Here is a 20,471-nt window from a genome sequence, read left to right as displayed (position 1 = left end):
GGAGAAATGAGTGGCCTTTGGGTCTGATAACCCAAGTGTTTCCCAGTGAAGATGGACACGTCAGGAAAGTTGAACTCAAAGTCATTAGGCAAGGCCAGCCTAAACTTTTCCTCAGACCTGTTTCCGAACTTGTTTTGTTACTCTCCTCCGGAGTGCCATGATGTGTGGTATCCATGGGAAACCAGGCGAGGAGTGTCATGCCTTCATTCATAAGGCTCATCGTCTTCATAGTTTTGACTTTAGTTTGAATTAAATCAATGCTGCCATCTAGTGGACTTTCTGTTTAACTGCACCAGTTCTATTTTAATATAGTCAGCTAGAATAGTTCATTAGTTTGGTCCATGCAAGCTTCCGTATTTCTATCCCATGAGGCTTTGCAGCACCTCCAGAGCCTTCTTTTCCATTTTTCCTTGGAAGCAAGCACATGTCTGCTGAGTTCTATCTCACGTCAGCCATATCGATGCATCTACGGTACGTGCAACTTTGTCTCTCTAGATAGATAGATAGGGAGGCTCTAATTGTATTATTGTTTATTAATTGTAATCTGGTTGTATCTATTACAGTTTTACTCTGTCTTGTGCTAATAAAAGTTCATAAGGATTCTGCGCCTACTGGAATGCATTAGTATGAGAAGAGTTATCAGTGTGCCCGAATACACATCAGTCACGTGTAGTGAGGGGCATAACAGTGGCGTTGCATCATAACCCAGCGCCGTAGTTGGACGGGTATGGGTTAAGAGGCGCATGCGTCACCCTGCGCACTTGTCAAATGACTGTGCGGGAACGGGCGCATAAACAAGCGTCATCTGACGCGCCGCCTGACTCAAATGTCCTCCATAACATGACTTAATGGAGTGACGCATGGGGTAGGCGTGCGTCCAAGGTCCTCCGTCATGCCCGGGCACGTGCGTGCGTGCATGTGTACGTGCATGCGCCCGCTGCGCTCCAGGGTGGTTAAACCGGATATGGCTTACAGCCAGCACGATGTGAACTAAAAAAACAGGGAAATTGGCCACATGAAGGGACCAATTGGCCCAGATATGATATTTAATCAAGGGTGGTAAATATCTATAGATCATATTACATTTAAATACATTGATGAACTTGTATAAAAAAAAAATAAAAGGTAAGTATATCTAATCTAATTATAGTGTATTACAAAATCACACACAAATAGAGAAATCAAATAAATATGATATAATGTTGCATTGATTAAGATGCAAGTATACCACAATATTGAAAATCTCTGTTTATGTACCCCCAAAAAAGGGGAGAAACATAAAGGGGAAATGTTTTTTTTTTATATTTATCGTTAAAATTATATGCTTGATTAAAAACCCATGTATATATAAAAAAACATGTATCGGGTCCAGAAAGTGACATCTCTTTGGACGAACCCCCATGACGATAACGTCCAGGCGGGTTATACAGCAACATGTGTTATATATATAAAAAAGAGAGACAAAGTAAAACATATGAAACATATGCAAATGAAAGAAAATAAATAAATAAATAGTGTGAATTAAAAGTGAATTTAAAATGAATATGAATCTGGATGAAAAAGAAATATAAAAATAGATGACCCTGTTATTCCTAGGATTTATTAATAAAGGAATTAATATCCCACTCTATGTTGAGACCTGATGGCGTATGTGTACCCAATTCATAGATCCAAAAGGTCTCAAGTTGGGACACCCCACGAGTTTTGGGGCTACCTCTCCATGATGAGAAACTGTGTACCGCTAGGGTTCTTGGCATGGTGCATCTTATAATGCCTTGGTACCGTGTGATGAATATCCCCAGCCAGAATGAGAGCTATATGCTCTGCAACTCTAACGGAAAATTTCCGAATAGTGCGACCAACGTATTGTTGGCCGCACGGGCAAGTGATGAGATACACCACGTACTTAGTTGCACAGGTACAAAAGTGCTTAATGGGATAGACTTTCCCAGTTACTGTGGAACGAAACTCGAGGCTTTTTGTTCTACCTGAGATGTTGTATTTGCGTACTGTACATTTTTTGCAAGGATGGTATCCAACTAACTGGTAAAAGAAAGAGGGACGTGTTGGGGGGTTAATAATATTCGGGGCAATTTTACTCTGAAGTGTGGGGGCACCTCTGAATACCACTTTGGCCCGTTCTGGTAGAACAGTCCCCAAAACTCGATCATTTCTCAATATGTTTGGAGATAATGGATTTAACCAGTTTATGTTGAGTTGAAAATGACGTAAGTAAGGCCCATTTAAAACTTTCGTCCTGTTCTCTTTTGGGCTTAACCTCAAGTAGGGAACTCCTATCAATCTCTAAAGTGGCTTTAAGATCCAGTTCTATATTGACAGGATCATACCCCTTATCAATGAACCTCTCTTTAAGAATATTGGCCTGCACAGAAAAGATATCAGGATCTGTGCAATTCCTTCGTAACCTGAGAAATTTACTTTGAGGTATGGAATTGAGCCATGACGGATGGTGGCAGCTATCGGTTGGGATGAAGCTGTTCCGATCAGTTTTTAAAAAAAATGTTTTGAAATGGAACCGGCTATCCACTATGCTGATCTCCAAATCTAAAAATTGGATTGTATCTGGACTAGCTGTGTAAGTAAGGGCTATCCCCCTATCATTACTGTTCATTTACTGTTCCATCCACATGCTCAGCGACTGAATGCTAGTTTGACTAAATTGCTAGCACTTCAATTGCTGCCTTTTTAGCTGTAGACTCTGCCCCCTTTCGAGAATTTGTTGAATGTGCGGTACTTCAGTGGCAGGTTCTCAAACGCCAATTTTTTTATCGGAAGGCCATTCCAGCTCTCTACCGACATGTGGAAGGCAATGTCTTGGCCTCATGGTCCAGCAGGCATGGACAGGGACGTTACCTTTCTTTCACCACGCACTGGGTAACCCTGCTGGCAGCTGGGAAAGATGCAGGACAGGGTGCAGTATTGTCTGCCACCACGCCTCCAAAATGCTGGTAGTGGTGATTCTGCCACCCCTCTCTCCTCCGCTCCTCCTCTTCTTCTTCCTCCATGGCCTCTTCCTGTGCAGATTTGTCCTCAGAACCAGCAGTGCTCCGTAGGCCTTCTAGGGGCTACGTAAGCACTCAGGCAAAAAGATGCCATGCAGTGCTTGAGTTGGTCTGCTTAGGGGACAGGAGCCACACTGGGGCAGAGATTCTGTCAGCTCTGGGGCAGGCTCAGAGGTGGTTGATGCCACGCCAGCTTCAGCCAGGAATGGTGGTTTGCGACAATGGCACCAATCTCCTCTCCACCCTCCAACAGGGACTCTTGACCCATGTGCCCTGTTTGGCTCACGTCCTTAATTTGGTGGTGCAGCAGTTCTTGTGCAGGTACTCGGGCTTACAGGATCTCCTGAGGCAGGCCAGGAAAGTCTGTGGGCATTTTGCCGGTCATATAATGCCAGTGCTCGGCTGACCTCCAAAATGAATGCAACCTGCCCAAGAACCGCCTCATCTGTGACATGCCCACCAGGTGGAACTCAACATTGGCAATGCTGCAGCAGTTGCACACACAACAGAGGGCCACCAATCAGTACCTGTGCCACTATGGCACCAGGACAGGGTCAGCGGAGCTTGGATTTTTTTTGCCACACCAGTGGGTAATGATCAGGGATGCATGCACTGTCCTGTCACCATTTGAGGAGGCCACAAGGATGGTGAGCAGTGACAGTGCATGCATCACTGATACTGTCCCTCTTGTCATCCTGTTGGAGCACATGCTGCGTGGTATAATGGACAGGGCACTTAAGGCAGAACCTCTCAAGGCCCCCTTTATCCAGACAGTATTCCTGCGGGCCCGCCCCTCACACAGGAAGAGGAGGAGAAGAAGGAGGAGGAGGATTGTGTCAGCATGGAGCACTCAGCATCAGCAGCAGTCTTCAAGGGATCGTTTACAGTCCCCAGAAACCCATGGACATGTACGTAGCTGGGAGGAGGTGGCTGCGGAACATGTCACCCTTAGTGACCCAGAGGACTCTGGTTCAAATGCCTCAGCAAACCAATGCTGCATGGCCTCCCTGATCCTGCAAAGCCTGTGAAAGGACCCTTGGATTTGTGTGATCAAGGAGAGGGATCACTACTGGCTGGCAATCCTTCTTGACCCACATTACAAGGGTAAGGTTGCAGAACTTATCCAGCATTCGCAGAAGGAGCAGAGGATGAAACATCTTCGGAAGGCCTTGCAGAAAGGTTTGTGCAATGCGTTTCCAGAGCCTGGGAGGTTAGGAGCGGTGGAGAAGGTGGCCGTCAGACAATTTTTTAGTCCGCAGCCCCAAGGTCTGATCGGTTCCAGCAACCATTGCCAGCGTCTGATTTACATGGTGCAGGAATACCTAGGGGCAAGATCAGATTTGGAGACCTTTCCGACTGAAAATCCACTGGCTTACTGGGTCTTGAGGATGGATCACTGGCCAGAGCTTGCACAGTATGCAATTGAGCTACTGGCCTGTCCTGCATCCAACCTTCTTTTGGAACGCATTTTCAGTGCTGTTGGAAGCTTTGTAACCGATTACAGAGGGTGCCTGTCCACCGACTCGGGTGATCGGCTCACCTTCATAAAAATGAATCAGTCTTTGATCACCAGCTACAAATCATTAGTAAGACCTCATCTGGAATATGCAGTTCACTTTTGGGCCCCAGTTCTCAAAAAGGATATTGGGGAACTGGAGAAAGTGCAGAGAAGGGCAACCAAACTGATAAGAGGCATGGAGGAGCTCAACTATGAGGAAAGATTAGAGCAACTGAATTTATTTCACTCTTGAGAAGAGGAGATTAAGGGGAGATATGATCAACATGTACAAATATATAAGGGGTCCTTATAGTGAACTTGGTTTTGAGTTTTTCACTTTATAGTCAACACAAAGGACAAAGGACAAGGGGGCTCTCTTTATGTCTAGAGAAAAGAGATTTCACCTCGAAATACGTAAAGGTTCCTTCACAGTAAGAGCTGTGAAAATGTGGAACAGACTCCCTGCAGAGGTGGTTCTGGCCAGCTCAGTAGATTGCTTTTAGAAGGGCATGGATTCTTTCCTAAATGTACATAATATAACTGGGTACTAAGATTTGTAGGTATAGTTGATCCGGGGAATAGCCTATTGCCTCTCGGGGGATCAGGAAGGAATTTTTTCCTCTGCTGTAGCAAATTGGAACATGCTCTGCTGGGGTTTTTTGCCTTCCTCTGGATAAACTGTGGGTATAGAATTGGGTATATGGGATTGTATGATATTATTATTATTTTATTTTTTTGTGGTTGAACTGGATGGACTTGTGTCTTTTTTCAACCTGATTAACTATGTAACTATAACTATGTAACTACCAAGCACCTGATGCTGATGTAACCGATTATTTTTATTATGAATGAGATCCCTTTAAGACTGCCTATGCTGATGCTGAGTGAATATCCTGTAATGCAGAGTGACTATCCTATTCCTCCTCAATGTTCATGTTGATAGCTTCTAAGAATATTTTTGGTTCTGGGCACCAGCACCAGTGCCTAAAGCCCAATTTTTCTTCCCCTGTTTAACAGAGCGTGTAATTCAAATGTTTGCTGTAATATTTTGCAGCAGGGCTCATTTCTGCGCTCATCTACAGTATCTTGCAGTGTTGTGGCACCAGCACCAGTGCCTAAAGCCCAATTTTTCTGCCCCTGTTTAACAGGGCCGTGTAATTACAATTTTTGCTGTAATATTTTGCAGCAGGGCTCGTTCTTGCACTCAAATAGAGTACAGTGGCGGTGCGTCTATAGAGGGCGCTGGAGCGCCGCCCCCTCTGGCTCTCGCACCGCCACTGAAATAACATACATTAATGCATTGCATGAATCTATGTTATTGTTGCCGGCCGCTGGTCTATTCAGATGGCCGGAACTTGAGGCTGTGCGGAAGTGCCTATCAGAGCCAGCGGCTCTGATAGGCTTTCTGAGTACAGCCCTCAGCCTTCCGGATGCTTATCCAGGGAACGTACAGGAGGTGCGTTCCTTGGATGAGACTGACAGGCGTCTCAGCCAATCAGGTTCACCGGTTCTGGTTATCGGTAACCTGATTGGCTGAAGCGTCATCGATGGCGGGAGAAGACATCGAGGGACGTGGAAGGACTAGGAGGATGGCTGACTTCCAGAAAGGTAAGTGCCGGGCGGGGCATTTTACAGGGCACAGCGGCGAAAATGGGCACAGTGGGGACAATTGGCACAGTGGGGACAATTAGCACAGTGGGGACAATTGGCACAGTGGGGACAATGGGCACAGTGGCGGCAATTAAAGGGCACAGTGACATCAATGGGCACAGTTGCGACAATGGGCACAGTGTCGACAATTAAAGGGCACAGTGGTGACAATTGGTACAGTGGCGACAATTGATGGGCACAGTGGCTGCGTTTGATGGCATGGCACAGTGGTGCGAATTGATGGCACAGTGGCTGCGTTTAATGGCATGGCATAGTGACTGAATTTGATGGCATGGAACAGTGGTGACAATTGATGGCACAGTGGCTGCGTTTGATGGCATGGCACAGTGGTGCGAATTGATGGCACAGTGGCTGCGTTTGATGGAATGGCACAGTGACTGCATTTGATGGCATGGCACAGTGGCTGCATTTGATGGGCACAGTGATGCTTTTTTTTTTTCTTTTTTTTTTTCATTTGCGCCCCCCCAAAAATTTTGAGCACCAGCCGCCACTGATAGAGTATCTGTGAGAGGTTGCAGTGTTGTGGCACCAGTGCCTAAGACCCAATTTTTCTGCCCCTGTTTAACAGGGGCGTGTAATTAGAATTTTTAATCTACTATTTCACAGCAGGGCCTGTTCCAGTGCCCACCAAGAGTAACTGTGAGGGCTTACAGTGTTCTGGTACCACCAACACCTAAGGCCCAATTTCTGCAGAGTACATAGTGCAGGCTGTATAGTGTATATATATATATTGTAACAGACCTATGTATTCTGCCTGGACATCTATAATCTTCATGCAGGGAGGACTACAAGAAACTGCATGGCTTGTCACAATTGGATGTACCACATTGTATTCTGAGCTCAAAGGGTTAATTGGACAAGGGTCTCTTTCACCGCTGAATGCTAATGTTCCCTTTGCATAGCTAATGAACTCTCTTTTGTGTAGGTAACAGCCTCCTGTGAGGTGTATGCTGATGGGGATTATGTGTGAGTGATAATTGTTTTAAAGGTTAATTGAATTCTATTGTCTGATCAAGCTAAGTTTAGGAGCCAAAACGTCTAGCGACTAATTGGCTCAAGGGAATGTCATTATTTCAAAGTATGTGTATTGAAGCCCCCCTGGGTGGGGGGGGGGTGTCATTTGTTTCTGTTCAGTTTGTAACCAGATATAAGGAGGTAAAATGTGGCATTAAAAGTCAGTCTGCTTGACTCGGCAAACGTAGCCCGTCTCGTTTCTTGGAAGGGCGTTCGATGGGATATACCGGGGGTACCTGCATATCGCAGCTTGTCAGGGAAGAGGACTTCTCCAACGGCTGAGACCCTCTCACTACATGGGTAGCCGTTACATTGGTTGGCAGCAGCGGGATGGTCCTTTTATCCAAAGAGCAAGTGCTGAATGGAGTCGCAGTACGCCAGACTGAAAAGATCCACACTAAAAGATTTATTAGAGAGTCGTGGTAGGAGCGCCAGCAACTGACCACGGAGGAAGCTGATAGCTGAACTGCTGGAGATGGACGAAATGGATGGATCCATGGAAGGAACGGAGCCCCTTGCACCGGTCAGCGAGGAAGATGTAATTACTGGGATTGTACAGCGGAGATTATCCTTGTATCCAGAAACGTCCGTGGAACTAATCAACCAGCTGTTCCGGGAAGCAAGGGAGGAGATACAAACGAAGAGGGGACAAGAACTGGAACTGGTAAGAGCGAGACAGCCCATTACACATGCAGTTCCTACTCCCCCACCCGCGGCTACAGGAAAGAAAATACCGTTCACTGCATTTAAAGCTTTTGTAGAAAGTGAGGAGGAAATCGATGGATATTTGGCGGATTTTGAGAGGCAGTGCTCACTACACCAGGTACCACCAGACCAATGGGTCACTATTTTGTCTGGGAAATTGTCGGGCAAAGCCAATGAAGCCTTTCGGGCTCTCGCTCCAGAGGATATTTTACAATATCAGCAAGTTAAAAAGGCGCTGCTAACCCGATATGCCGTAACGCCAGAAGCCTACCGCTGGCGTTTCCGGGAGTCCAAGAAGATGGCTGTGGACTCCCACATGGAATGGGCCAACCAGTTACAAAGGGTGGCATCCCTTTGGGTCCAAGGGTGCAAGGCCAACACCGGGGAGGAAGTATTGCAGCTGTTCCTAATGGAACATTTCTTCCAAGACCTGGCGGCAGACATACAAGACTGGGTACGAGATCGCCGTCCCGCTAACTTAAACAAGGCGGCTCGGCTAGCAGATGAGTACGCGGAGACAAGGAAAGTAAGCCAGGGTACTATGCGGCTGGCTCAGAAGGTAGAACCGTGTACTCCAACCGTCACCCCACGCCCAGAGTTTCGGGCTCCAGTCCCACCACGTCCTCAGGGGCCTAGCAACTACCCCCGGGATTCGCCTAGGGTGACGTGCCATCACTGCAGCGACACGGGACATATTGCTCGTTATTGCCCTTTGAGAGCTACAAATAACAACTGGAGACGCACAACACCCAACACAGAGGTCACTCCATCACGTCCCTCTGCGGCCCACTGCCTGGAGACCGAGGGGGGCCCTGAGGAATGTCTGGGAATTTGGTATGAGGCAGACCCAATACAAGCTGCCTCTCCGGATAACCGTCAGCATCACCGTCAGGAGGTACGAGTGAATGGACAAGTAGCACAAGGCCTAAGAGATTCCGGGACTACTATCACTCTGATTCAAAAACATCTGGTAAAGCCAGAGAATGTGTCCACTCGCACAGTTGCCGTCCGGGTCGCAGGGGGTGCTGTATTTCGCGTACCCACCGCCCGGGTGCACTTAGACTGGGGAGCCGGGTCAGGAAAGACCACAGTTGGTATCATGGAAAACCTACCTGCCGAGGTGGTGCTGGGCAACGACATTGGCCCTCTGACTTCGGCTTATTTACCTACACCTGCTGCTGCTTGTCCCGTGACCACCCGTGTTGCTGGAATCAACCCGCTTGCTGCTGAGAACCGGGTAAGACTACCTTCCCCGACATGTACTGTAGATCCAGCACAATATCACAGTCTAAAATGGGAATGTGACAAGTTGGCCAGTGAGAAATCAGAGATGTAACGACACTATGTCATGTATTATGAGATGTCCCGTGGCTTGAACATTGAAATGCACAAACAGGCGGAAATTGTCAAAAGATTAAATGGGATTTGCATCCAGGTGGTGCCGTATCTGTCCCAAGAGCATCAGCAACAGGTTTTGGGAGCCATTGAGAGAGCAAAGCAAGTGACTGTTCCAGAACTGAATTCTATTATTCACCTTCACCATCAGCTACCGACCTGGTAAGTCAACGGGAAGGCCGACGGACTGTCCAGGCAAACGGAACTTTTACCTTAACAGCAAACCGGACATCCCCAAGTTGACCCGAAAAGGATCAATCCGGGTCTGCCGGAGTGTTCCACAAAAGGGGAGTAGTGTAACAGACCTATGTATTCTGCCTGGACATCTATAATCTTCATGCAGGGAGGACTACAAGGAACTGCATGGCTTGTCACAATTGGATGTACCACATTGTATTCTGAGCTCAAAGGGTTAATTGGACAAGGGTCTCTTTCACTGCTGAATGCTAATGTTCCCTTTGCATAGCTAATGAACTCTCTTTTGTGTAGGTAACAGCCTCCTGTGAGGTGTATGCTGATGGGGATTATGTGTGAGTGATAATTGTTTTAAAGGTTAATTGAATTCTATTGTCTGATCAAGCTAAGTTTAGGAGCCAAAACGTCTAGCGACTAATTGGCTCAAGGGAATGTCATTATTTCAAAGTATGTGTATTGAAGCCCCCCCTGGGTGGGGGGGGGAGTGTCATTTGTTTCTGTACAGTTTGTAACCAGATATAAGGAGGTAAAATGTGGCATTAAAAGTCAGTCTGCTTGACTCGGCAAACGTAGCCCGTCTCGTTTCTTGGAAGGGCGTTCGATGGGATATACCGGCGGTACCTGCATATCGCAGCTTGCCAGGGAAAAGGACTTCTCCAACGGCTGAGACCCTCTCACTACATGGGTAGCCGTTACATATATATATATATATATATATATATATATATATATATATACACAGGCGGTCCCCTACTTTCAAACAGCCGTTTTACAAACGACTCCTACTTACAAAGGGAGGGAGACAACAGGAAGTGAGAGGAAATCTACCCCAGGGAAGGGAAATTCTCTCCTGTAAGAGTTAATATAGGAAAAGGTGTCTCCACTGATGCTTTATCACCAATCCTTGTTTCCCTAAAAAAAAAAAAAAATGTTCAAAATCCAATTGTCATTGGGCCAGAAACGGGCACAGACAGCAAAACAAATGTTACAGGGGTGATGATGACCAAAAAGCTTAAAATAGATTTTTTGGCTGGAGCTACACTTACAAAATGTACCTGTTCCAAATTACAAACAGATTCAACTTAAGAACAAACCTACAGCCCCTGCCTTGTTTGGACCGCCTGTATACTGCTGTTCAGAGTATATAGGGCCTGGGGGCCCCACGCCTTTTATTTTTTTAATTTGGGTGCGGGGTTCCCCTTAATATCCATACAAGACCCAAAAGGCCTGGTAATGGGCTGGGGGGTACCCATGCCATTTTTCTCAATGATTTTCATCCATATTGCAGGGACCCGACATTACATTAAAGCCGCAGGCAGTTTTAAATTACTTTTATTCCTTTGGAAATGTCATTTTGTGCAGGGACAGTTCTAAACACAGGAAACACATGCCACTTCACAGGCATACTATACACCCCCCAGGTACGATATTTAAAGGAATATTTCACTTTTATTTTTTCACTTTAAGCATTATTAACCACTTGCCGCCCGTCCATTGCAGATTGACGTCGGGAAATTGGTTTAAATATCCATGCCGCCTATCCGTGCCCATCCGTGTCGCCTATCCGTGCCCATCCATGCCGCCTATCCGTGCCCATCCATGCCGCCTATCCATGGCCATCCGTGTCGCATATCCGTGCCCATCCATGCCGTCTATCCTTGCCGCCTATCCATGCCCATCCGTGCCGCCTATCAGTGCCGCATATTAGTTCCCATCATCAGTGCCCATCAATGTCACCACATCAGTGCCACCTCATCGGTGCCCATCAGTGCCACCTTATCAGTGCCCGTGAGTGCAGTACCATCAGTGCCCATCAGTAAAGTAGAAAACGTTCTTATTTACAATGTTTTATAACAGAAACAAAAAAAAGTTTTTTTCCAAAATTTTGGTCATTTTTTTATTTTTTTTGCAGAAAATAAAAATCCCAGAGGTGATCAAATACCACTAAAAGAAAGCTCTATTTGTGGGAACAAAATAATAAAAATTTAGTTTGGGTACAGTGTAGCATGACCGCGCAATTTCATTTTTTTTTCCACTTCAGACTCCACCAAAGATAAAAAGGATCTATTGGGCGGGGAGAGGACCACGCTCCTGGCCCATACTTCACTTGCCGATATCATCTCCTCTATGGTATCGCATCATAAGTGGATCACGATAGTTTTAGTTAAATTTATAATTTCTTTTCCTTTTTTTTTTTTTTTTTATCTATTTAAGATATTTTTCTTTCTTTTCATCTTTCATGTTAATTTTCATAAGGACAACAAAACACTCCAAATCTGAGTTGAAAAAATACCCTTTCATCAACTCCCCTTCCTCCTCCTACCCAAACCTCTCCTGCCAGTTTCTTTTTCTTTTTCCCTAATTTCAGTACCTTTTAGATGCCATTATTGCGCAATCCCTCCCCTCTCTTCGTCATATCTGTTGCGCCCTAGCTCTCACCGGACTACATGAGAGAGACCGCTCGGGCTCACCTCTGCCCGCTCGACCTCTCCCCCACCAGTCGTCCCCCGTGCAAGCCTATCCAATCCGTATACTACAAAAGCTCCAGCCTCTCTTCCATGCATCATGCATCATTAATATTAATACCCATGGCGTCAAAAAAACTCATTGTGTGTGTAAACCTTTTCCATTTATCCCACCTTTCCATGCACTCTTCCCATTTCTCTTCGTCTGTGAATCTTAAAGATTCTAAATTATAAATTTTTTCTACCCTGCTACACCACCCTCTCAATGAAGGACTCTCTTTTTTCCGCCAGTTCTGCGCTATTTGATGTTTTGCTGCATTCAAAAGTTCCGGGATCAGAGTCTTCAGATATTGTTTTGTTGGAGTTCGGGATCCATGCAAAACACATACCCAGGGATCGTCCGGGAGTACGTTATTTGTAATTTCTTGGATTTTTTTTCTGATCTCCCTCCAGTATGTTTTTATTTTGGGGCATGTCCACCAAACATGGGCCATAGTGCCCACTTCACCACAATCCCTCCAGCATTGTTGTGAAGCAGAGCCTGAGAATTTATATAATTTATCCGGCGTAAGATACCATCTAACCAAACACTTGTAGTTTAGTTCTCTAGTGTCATTATTTATTGAGGTTTCATGGACCCTAGTTATTATTTGGTTAATCTCAAGCTCGTTTAACCGAGAGCCCAGTTCCTCTTCCCATCTCTCAATAAATGGTAGAGTATTCTGTGTTCTTGTATCGTTTAAATATCTGATATATTTTAGAAATTATGCCCTTCTCAATTTTTCCTTCACATAATTTTTCGAGGGGGAGAAGATTTGTCCCTGCTCTAATCGGTTGGGGAAGACTGTCGAAAAAATGTTTTAGTTGTGTGTACCGCCATTCGTTAATATGTATCATTTCCTTTTTATTTTTTAATTCCTGCATTGTTAATAGCCTATTATACTTCATGACATCTTTTAATTTTATATTTTCTTGTAATATCCATTTTCCAAACCTATTTTTTTCCCCCGGTGGGAAATATCTTGTGTCCGTTAAAGGAATTAAGGGAGAATTATAATGCCATTTATTTTTTTTATGCGTTTGGTCACAGAGTTTTAAAGCATATCTCGTGATATAGTGAATTTCTGCATTATTTCCCCTATACTGTGCCGGAACCCAAATAAATTTCCCTAATGCTAATTTACTCATCGTGATTTCTAGATGTACCCATCTTTTTTCTGTGTTATTTTTAACCCAATCTATAAGACGTGAAATTACTGTCGCGCAATTATATTTACTTACTTTTGCAGAAAATAAAAATCCCAGAGGTGATCAAATACCACTAAAAGAAAGCTCTATTTGTGGGAACAAAATAATACAAATTTAGTTTGGGTACAGTGTAGCATGACCGCGCAATTGTCATTCAAAGTGCAACAGCGCTGAAAGCTAAAAATTGGTCTGAGCGGGAGGGTGTATAAGTGACCTGTATGGAAGTGGTTAAAATCACTGCTCCCGAAAAAACGGCTGTTTTTAAAACTTTTTTTACATTGATACATGTCCCCTGGGGCAGGACCCGGGTCCCCAAACACTTTCTATGGCAATAACTTGGATATTAGCCTTTAAACTTAGCACTTTTGGTTCGAGTCCCATAGACTTTAACGGTGTTCGAATGTTCACGTGAACTTTCGGTCCATTCGCATGTTCTAGATGCAAACCGAACCGGGGGTGTTCGGCCCTTCCCTAATAGCCATGGCAACACAGTTTCTCACTAATTAGGTAGAGGATGTTTTGGTTCATTTGACCCCACCTCACAAAAAAACTGTCTGGTTGTACCCTTGGAAAGTTTTCAATATTGGGTGAGTTCCTATTGTGATTAACCACTTAAGGACCGCCTCATGTACATATACGTCAGCAGAATGGCACAGGCAGGCACATCAACGTATATATACGTCCTCTGCTTGACGTGGGTCGGGGGTCCGATCGGGACCCCCCCCGGTACATGCGGCGGTCCTACAGCCACACCCCCCTACAGTTGTAAACACACACTAGATGTACCCTAAATGTTACAGCGCCCCCTGTGTTTTACTCCCAAACTGCAACTGTTATTTTCACAATAAACAATGCAATTTAAATGCCTTTTTTGCTGTGAAAATGACAATGGTCCCAAAAATGTGTCAAAATTGTCCGAAGTGTCCGCCATAATGTCGCAGTCACGAAAAAAAAAACGCTGATCGCCGCCATTAGTAGTAAAAAAAAAAAAAATGCAATAAAACTATCCCCTATTTTGTAAACGCTATAAATTTTGCGCAAACCAACCGATAAACGATTATTGCGATTTTTTTTTACCAAAAATAGGTCTAAACTGAGGGGGAAAAAAATGTATATATGTTTTTGGTGGATATTTACTATAGCAAAAAGTAAAAAATATTGCATTTTTTTCAAAATTGTCGCTCTATTTTTGTTTATAGCGCAAAAACTAAAAACCGCAGATGTGATCAAATACCACCAAAAGAAAGCTCTATTTGTGGGGAAAAAAGGACGCCAATTTTGTTTGGGAGCCACGTCGCACGACCGCGCAATTGTCTGTTAAAGCGACGCAGTCCCGAACTGTAAAAACACCTTGGGTCTTTAGGCAGCATATTGGTCCGGGGCTTAAGTGGTTATATAAAGATGCCAATAATTATTTGTTTGTTGATTTTGTAGGTATACAAGGCGCTCTTTCTATGGTAGAAGATTGTAAAAGGTCTCTACAACTGAAACTAAACAAGTACCTGAGCAGCAAATACAAGGCTGGATTTTTGACCATTTACAAGATGGATATGGAGCGTGTGAAGAATCAGAAGATATGGGAATATGGAACAGCAAAGGCTGATGAGAAAAACAAAGTGATCATGATGGTTGGTGAAACCGGATCTGGTAAAACAACCCTGATAAACACTATGGTCAACTACATCTTTGGTGTGGAGTGGAAGGATGAACTCCGGATCCAGCTTATTGAGGAGATTAGTGAGAAGAGTCAAGCCCACAGCCAAACATCGAGTGTCACCATCTACCAGATCCACCAAGAAGATGGCTTCCGAATCCCGTACACCATAACCATCATTGACACTCCGGGGTTCGGAGACACCAGAGGGATAGATCATGATGAGAAAATCATGAAGAAGATACGAGAATTTTTTTATAAATGCAAATTCACTGAAATTGATGCGATTTGTTTCGTGGTTCAGTCATCTTCGGCTCGGTTAACTCCAACCCAGTCATACATCTTTGACAACGTTTTGTCTATTTTTGGGAATGATATCAAGGATAATATAGTCTTCTTCACAACCTTCGCCGAGGCCCAGGAACCGAAAGTTCTCTCTGCAATTATGGAGGCTGAGGTTCCATGTGCCAAATCTAAAGATGGAAAACCTGTGTACTTCAAGGTCAATAACAGCATGCTGTACGCTAATAACCGCTCCGATGAAGAGGACGACGATGCCTGCATGGCTCATGAAATACAATGGAAGACGGGGATGAAAAGCATTGAGAAATTTCTTTTACACTTTTTGCCTGGATTAGCCAGTAAAGATTTAAGTTTAACGAAGAAAGTTCTGTCAGATAGACTTGATTTGGAGGTCGTTTTGGATGGGCTTGTCCAAAAAATCAAGGAGGCAATGTTTAAACAGCATGAACTGAAAGAAACAGAGAGAAATCTGGAAGAACACAAGACGGCCATTGAAAGGAACGAGCATTTTAAATTTGAGGTGACAGAAACTGTGAAAACAAAGATAGACTCTGAGACCGAATACTCAACCAACTGCCGGGAGTGCAGCTCCACGTGTCACCGAGACTGCCTGGTGTATTTCGACTCCCTGGTTTATTTTTGTGAAGTTTTTAACGTCAAGGGAACGTGTCGCGTGTGTGGACATAAGTCTAGCGCGCATTTTTCTGAAACGTCTTACTGGCAAACTCTTGTTGACAAAAAAATTAAAAGTTATGACGAAGTAAAAGAAATATATGAAAAAGAGGAGAAGATGGAGATGACCCCAGAAATGGTTTTCAAAAAATTGAAGGATGACATTAAGACGACAGAGGATGAGGTCCTGAAACTTATTAAGAAGGTGGCCAAGATCCTAAAACGTCTCCAGGAGATCGCCTTAAAGCCAATTCCAATGTCTGTTGTGGATTACATGAAGCTGCTCATCCAAAAAGAGAAGCGGGAAGGAAAGAGTGGATTCCTCGAGAGAATTAACATGCTGGAAGAAACCATAAAAAAATGTAATATTAAGAGTACTATTCACTCTCAAGGAGAAGTTGCCAGCTTTGACACAATTGCCAATCTGGAGTAGAGAACAGATAGAAGACTGGTGGGAAAAATATGTTTATGCCTTCAGCTACCGTATTTGCCGGCGTATAAGACGACCCCCTCATTTTCCAGCTAAAATGCTGGTTTTGGTATATACTCACGGGGGTAGATTCAGAAAGAAATTGCGTCTGCGTAACCATAGTTACGCAGCGCAATTGCTTACTTGCGCCGGCGTATCGAATGCTCCTGATTCAGGAACCTCGATACGCCGACTGCAGCCTAAGATATGACTGGCATAAGGCTCCTTATGCCGTCATATCTTACTTAGGCTGCATTCTTACACAGGCCGCTAGGTGGCGTTCCCGTAGTGGTCAGCGTAGAGTATGCAAATTGCATACTAATGCCGATTTACAACCGTACGCGCGCCCTGCGTACGCAGTTTACGTCGTTTGCGTTCGTCGGGTTCCGCGTAAGGCTGCTCCTGCTATTAGCAGACGCAGCCAATGCTAAGTATACCCGTCGTTCCCGCATCGCGAAATTTGAAAATGACATCGTTTGCGTAAGTGAATCGTGAATGGCGCTGGACGCCATTCACGCTCACTTAGAAGCAAATGACGTCCTTGCGACGTCATTTACCGCAAAGTTTCCCGACGGAGCATGCGCACTACGCTCGGCGCGGGAACACGCCTAATTTAAATGATCCACGCCCCCTATGGGATCATTTAAATTACGCCGGGCAGTTTTCCGGAGCGCTCACGCAAATTACGGAGCTACTGCTCCGTGAATCAAGCGTAGCGCAGGTAATTTACGGAGGCGCAGCGGCAAAACGGTACGCTGCGCCTCCGTAAGAAAAGCGCAAAGCTACCTGAATCTACCCCACTGTATAAGACGACCCCTCACTGTGCCATTATACATGCCTCACTGTACCATTATACATGCCTCACTGTACCATTATACATGCCTCACTGTGCCAGTATGCCTGCCTCACTGTGCCAGTATGCCTGCTTGCCTGGACAATCTTCCTACCTTCTCCTGTCTGCAGAGTTTCTCAGGCTGCGGGCGTCCATTATTCAAAAGCCGCGCCTCCGCCTCAGGCTGTTCCGTGATAGGCAGAACACTAATTTTCCCAGCAGAGCCTCTGTCCAGTGTTCCGCCTATCACGGATGTCCTCTCGTCCGAGGCTGAGAAGGCATCCGTGATAGGCGGAACACTGAACAGAGGCTCTGCTGGGAAAAATAGTGTTCCGCCTATCACGGAACAGTCTGAGGAGGAGGCGCGGCTTTTGAATAATGGATGGCCGCCGTGGACAGACAGATACCCGACTTTTGGGGCATGATTTTAGATGCAAAAGGTCGTCTTATACGCCGGAAAATACGGTACTTACTGTTTTTTTTTGTCTTGACCCATACAAAAAAAGACAAATGACAAAAAAAATGTTTTATTATTGCATTTTAGTGCAAATATGAGGTCTGAGGTCCCCAGATCTCATATTTAAGAGGACCTGTCAAGTGAAACAATTTTGTTTTAAAGAACAGTGAAAAAATTAAAAATATAAAGTAAAATAAATAAGAAAAATAAAAATTTAAACGCGCCCTGTCGAGCTCGCGTGCAGAAGCGAACGCATACGTGAGCAGCGCCCCCATATAAAAAAAACGGTGTTCAAACCACACATGTGAGGTATCGCCGCGATCGGTAGAGCGAGAGCAATAATTCTAGCCCTAGACCTCCTCTGTAACTCAAAACATGCAACCTGTAGAATTTTTTAAACGTCGCCTACGGAGATTTTAAAGGGTAAAGGTTTGTCGAGCGGGCGCAATTTTGAAGCGTGACATGTTGGGTATCAATTTACTCGGCGTAACATTATCTTTCACAATATAAAAAAAAATTAGGCTGACTTTACTGTTGTCTTATTTCTTTTTATTCAAAAAAGCATATTTTTTCCAAAAATAGTGCGCTTGTAAGACAGCTGCGCAAATACGGTGTGACAGAAAGTATTGCAACAACCGCTATTTTTTTCTCTAAGGTGTTAGAAAATATATATATAATGTTTGTTCTGAGTAATTTTCTAGCAAAAAAAAAACAAAACAGTTTTTAACTTGTAAACACCAAATCTCAGAAATAGGCTCGGTAATGTAGTGGTTAAACTGGGCTGGTTCTGAAATGTTGAAGACATTTTGCTGCTCATCATTTGCATATTTGCAATGAGGCGGCCAGCGTAAATATGCGCCCACGGTACGCCGGCGTAGGAAAGTTACGTCGGTCGGATGAAGCCTATTTTCAGGCGTATCTAGTTCTATGGGCACGGCGCATAGATACGACGGCGCATAGTTACACTTACGCGGCATATCTCGAGATACGTCGGCGTAAGTGCTTTGTGAATCCGGGCCAATAACTTTTGCGCAAAACCAATCAATAAACGCTTATTTCGATTTTTTTACCAAAAATATGTAGAAGAATAAGTATCGGCCTAAACTGAGTTAGGTTATTTTTTATATATTTTTGGGTGATGTCTATTATAGCAAAAAGTAAAAAATATTACATTTTTTTTTCAAAATTGTTGTTCTTTTTTTGATTATAGCGCAAAAAATAAAAAAAACGCAGAGGTGACCAAATACCAGAAGAAAGCTCTATTTGTGGGGAAAAAAAGGACGTCAATTTTGTTTGGGTGCCGCATCCCACGACCGCGCAATTGTCAGTTAAAACGGCGCAGTGCCGAATCGCAAAAATGGCCTGCTCATTCAGCAGCCAATTCTTTCAGGGCTGAAGTGGTTAAAGTTCATGGGCCAGATTCAGATACAATGACGTATCTGTCCGGCCCGCGTAACGTATCTCCGATACGTTACGCCGCTCAAACTTTGGGCGCAAGTTCTGTATTCAGAAAGAACTTGCGCCCTTAGTTACGGCGGCGTAACGTATGTGTTGCGGCGTAAGGCCGCGTAATTCAAATAGGGATGTTGTATTATTTAAATCTAACTTGTCCCTGCGCTTTTGACGTATTATTTGAACGGCATATTATTTGAACGGCGCATGCGCCGTCCGTAAAATATCCCAGTGTGCATTGCTCTAAATGACGTCACAAGGACGTCATTGCTTTCGACATGAACGTAAATTACGTCCAGCCGTATTCGCGAATGACTTACGCAAACAACGTAAAATTTCAAAACTCGGCGCGGGAACGACGGCCATACTTAACATAGGATACGCTGCACATACCCCTCATATAGCAGGGGTAACTATACGCCGGAAAAAGCCGAACGCAAACAACGTAACAAAAAAAAGCGCCGGGCGGTCGTTCGTTTCGGAATCGGCGTAAATCCTCATTTGCATATTCCTTGCGTAAAAATACGGAAGCGCCACCTAGCGGCCAGCCTGGAATTGAAGCCTAAGAATTGTTTACTAACTAGACATGTGCAATTTGTTTAGTTACGAAATTCGTCTTTTAATGATTTTTGACAAATTCGTTAATTCCGAAATTAATTAATAAAAAATTTCCGAAGTTTCGAATTTCCAAATCTTAAAAATTTCGAATTTCCGAATCTTCAAATTAGCGAATTTACGAATTTTCAGAATCCCGAAAATTTCGGAAAATTCAGAATTAGAAAATGTGGAAATTAGAAAATGTGGAAATTAGAAAATTTGGAAATGAGAAAATTCAGAATTAGAAAATTTGAAAAATCGGAAATTTGAAAATTCAGAATTAGAAAAATTAGAAAATTTGAAAAATTGGAAATTAGAAAATTCAGAATTAGAAAATGAGAAAATTCATAAATTAGAAAATTCAGAATGCGAAAAAGAAATAGAATATAAAAATTTTCGAATTTCCAAATTCTGAATTTTCGAATTTTCAAATTTACGAATTTTCTAACTTCCAAATTCCGAATTTTTTCATTTCCGAATTTCCCAAAAAAGCACTAAAAACGAATTAAACGAAAATGAAAATGAACGAATTTTTCGGCAGTGCACATGTCTATTACTAACTAGACTTTGTTTACTATCAGCTGATCTAATACTCTGATTTATTATGTAGTAAATGTAAAGCAATGTTGTGCAGAACTGATTATTACTATAATGTTCTCTTTTTTTCTGTACATTAATTATAATAAAATAAACACTAATGACACAGTAATGGAGCTGATTGTGTTTATTAATTTTCAATAGCGTTGTAAAATCCTCTCAGGCTTTTTGGACATTTTTTATTTATTTGGGGAGATTTTTTCCTTTGCTTCCCGTCCGAGAGA

General features: G+C 43.8%; 1 protein-coding gene across 1 annotated transcript in view; it reads left to right on the top strand.

Moving 5' to 3' along the window:
- LOC120941708 overlaps positions 1–16,391 on the top strand; it is a 33,909-nt gene extending 17,518 nt beyond the window's left edge. The window contains exon 2 of the mRNA XM_040355297.1: positions 14,649–16,391. Within this exon, the coding sequence (XP_040211231.1) occupies positions 14,649–16,276 (1,628 nt within the window). The 3' untranslated portion in view covers positions 16,277–16,391. The remainder of the gene's footprint in view (positions 1–14,648) is intronic.
- Positions 16,392–20,471: the final 4,080 nt, after the last annotated feature.

This window comes from Rana temporaria, chromosome 5 (assembly GCF_905171775.1).
Source record: "Rana temporaria chromosome 5, aRanTem1.1, whole genome shotgun sequence".
NCBI lineage: Eukaryota > Metazoa > Chordata > Amphibia > Anura > Ranidae > Rana > Rana temporaria.
The sequence above is the reverse complement of the archived record's forward strand: the minus strand, read 5'-3'. Positions and strand labels throughout refer to the sequence as shown.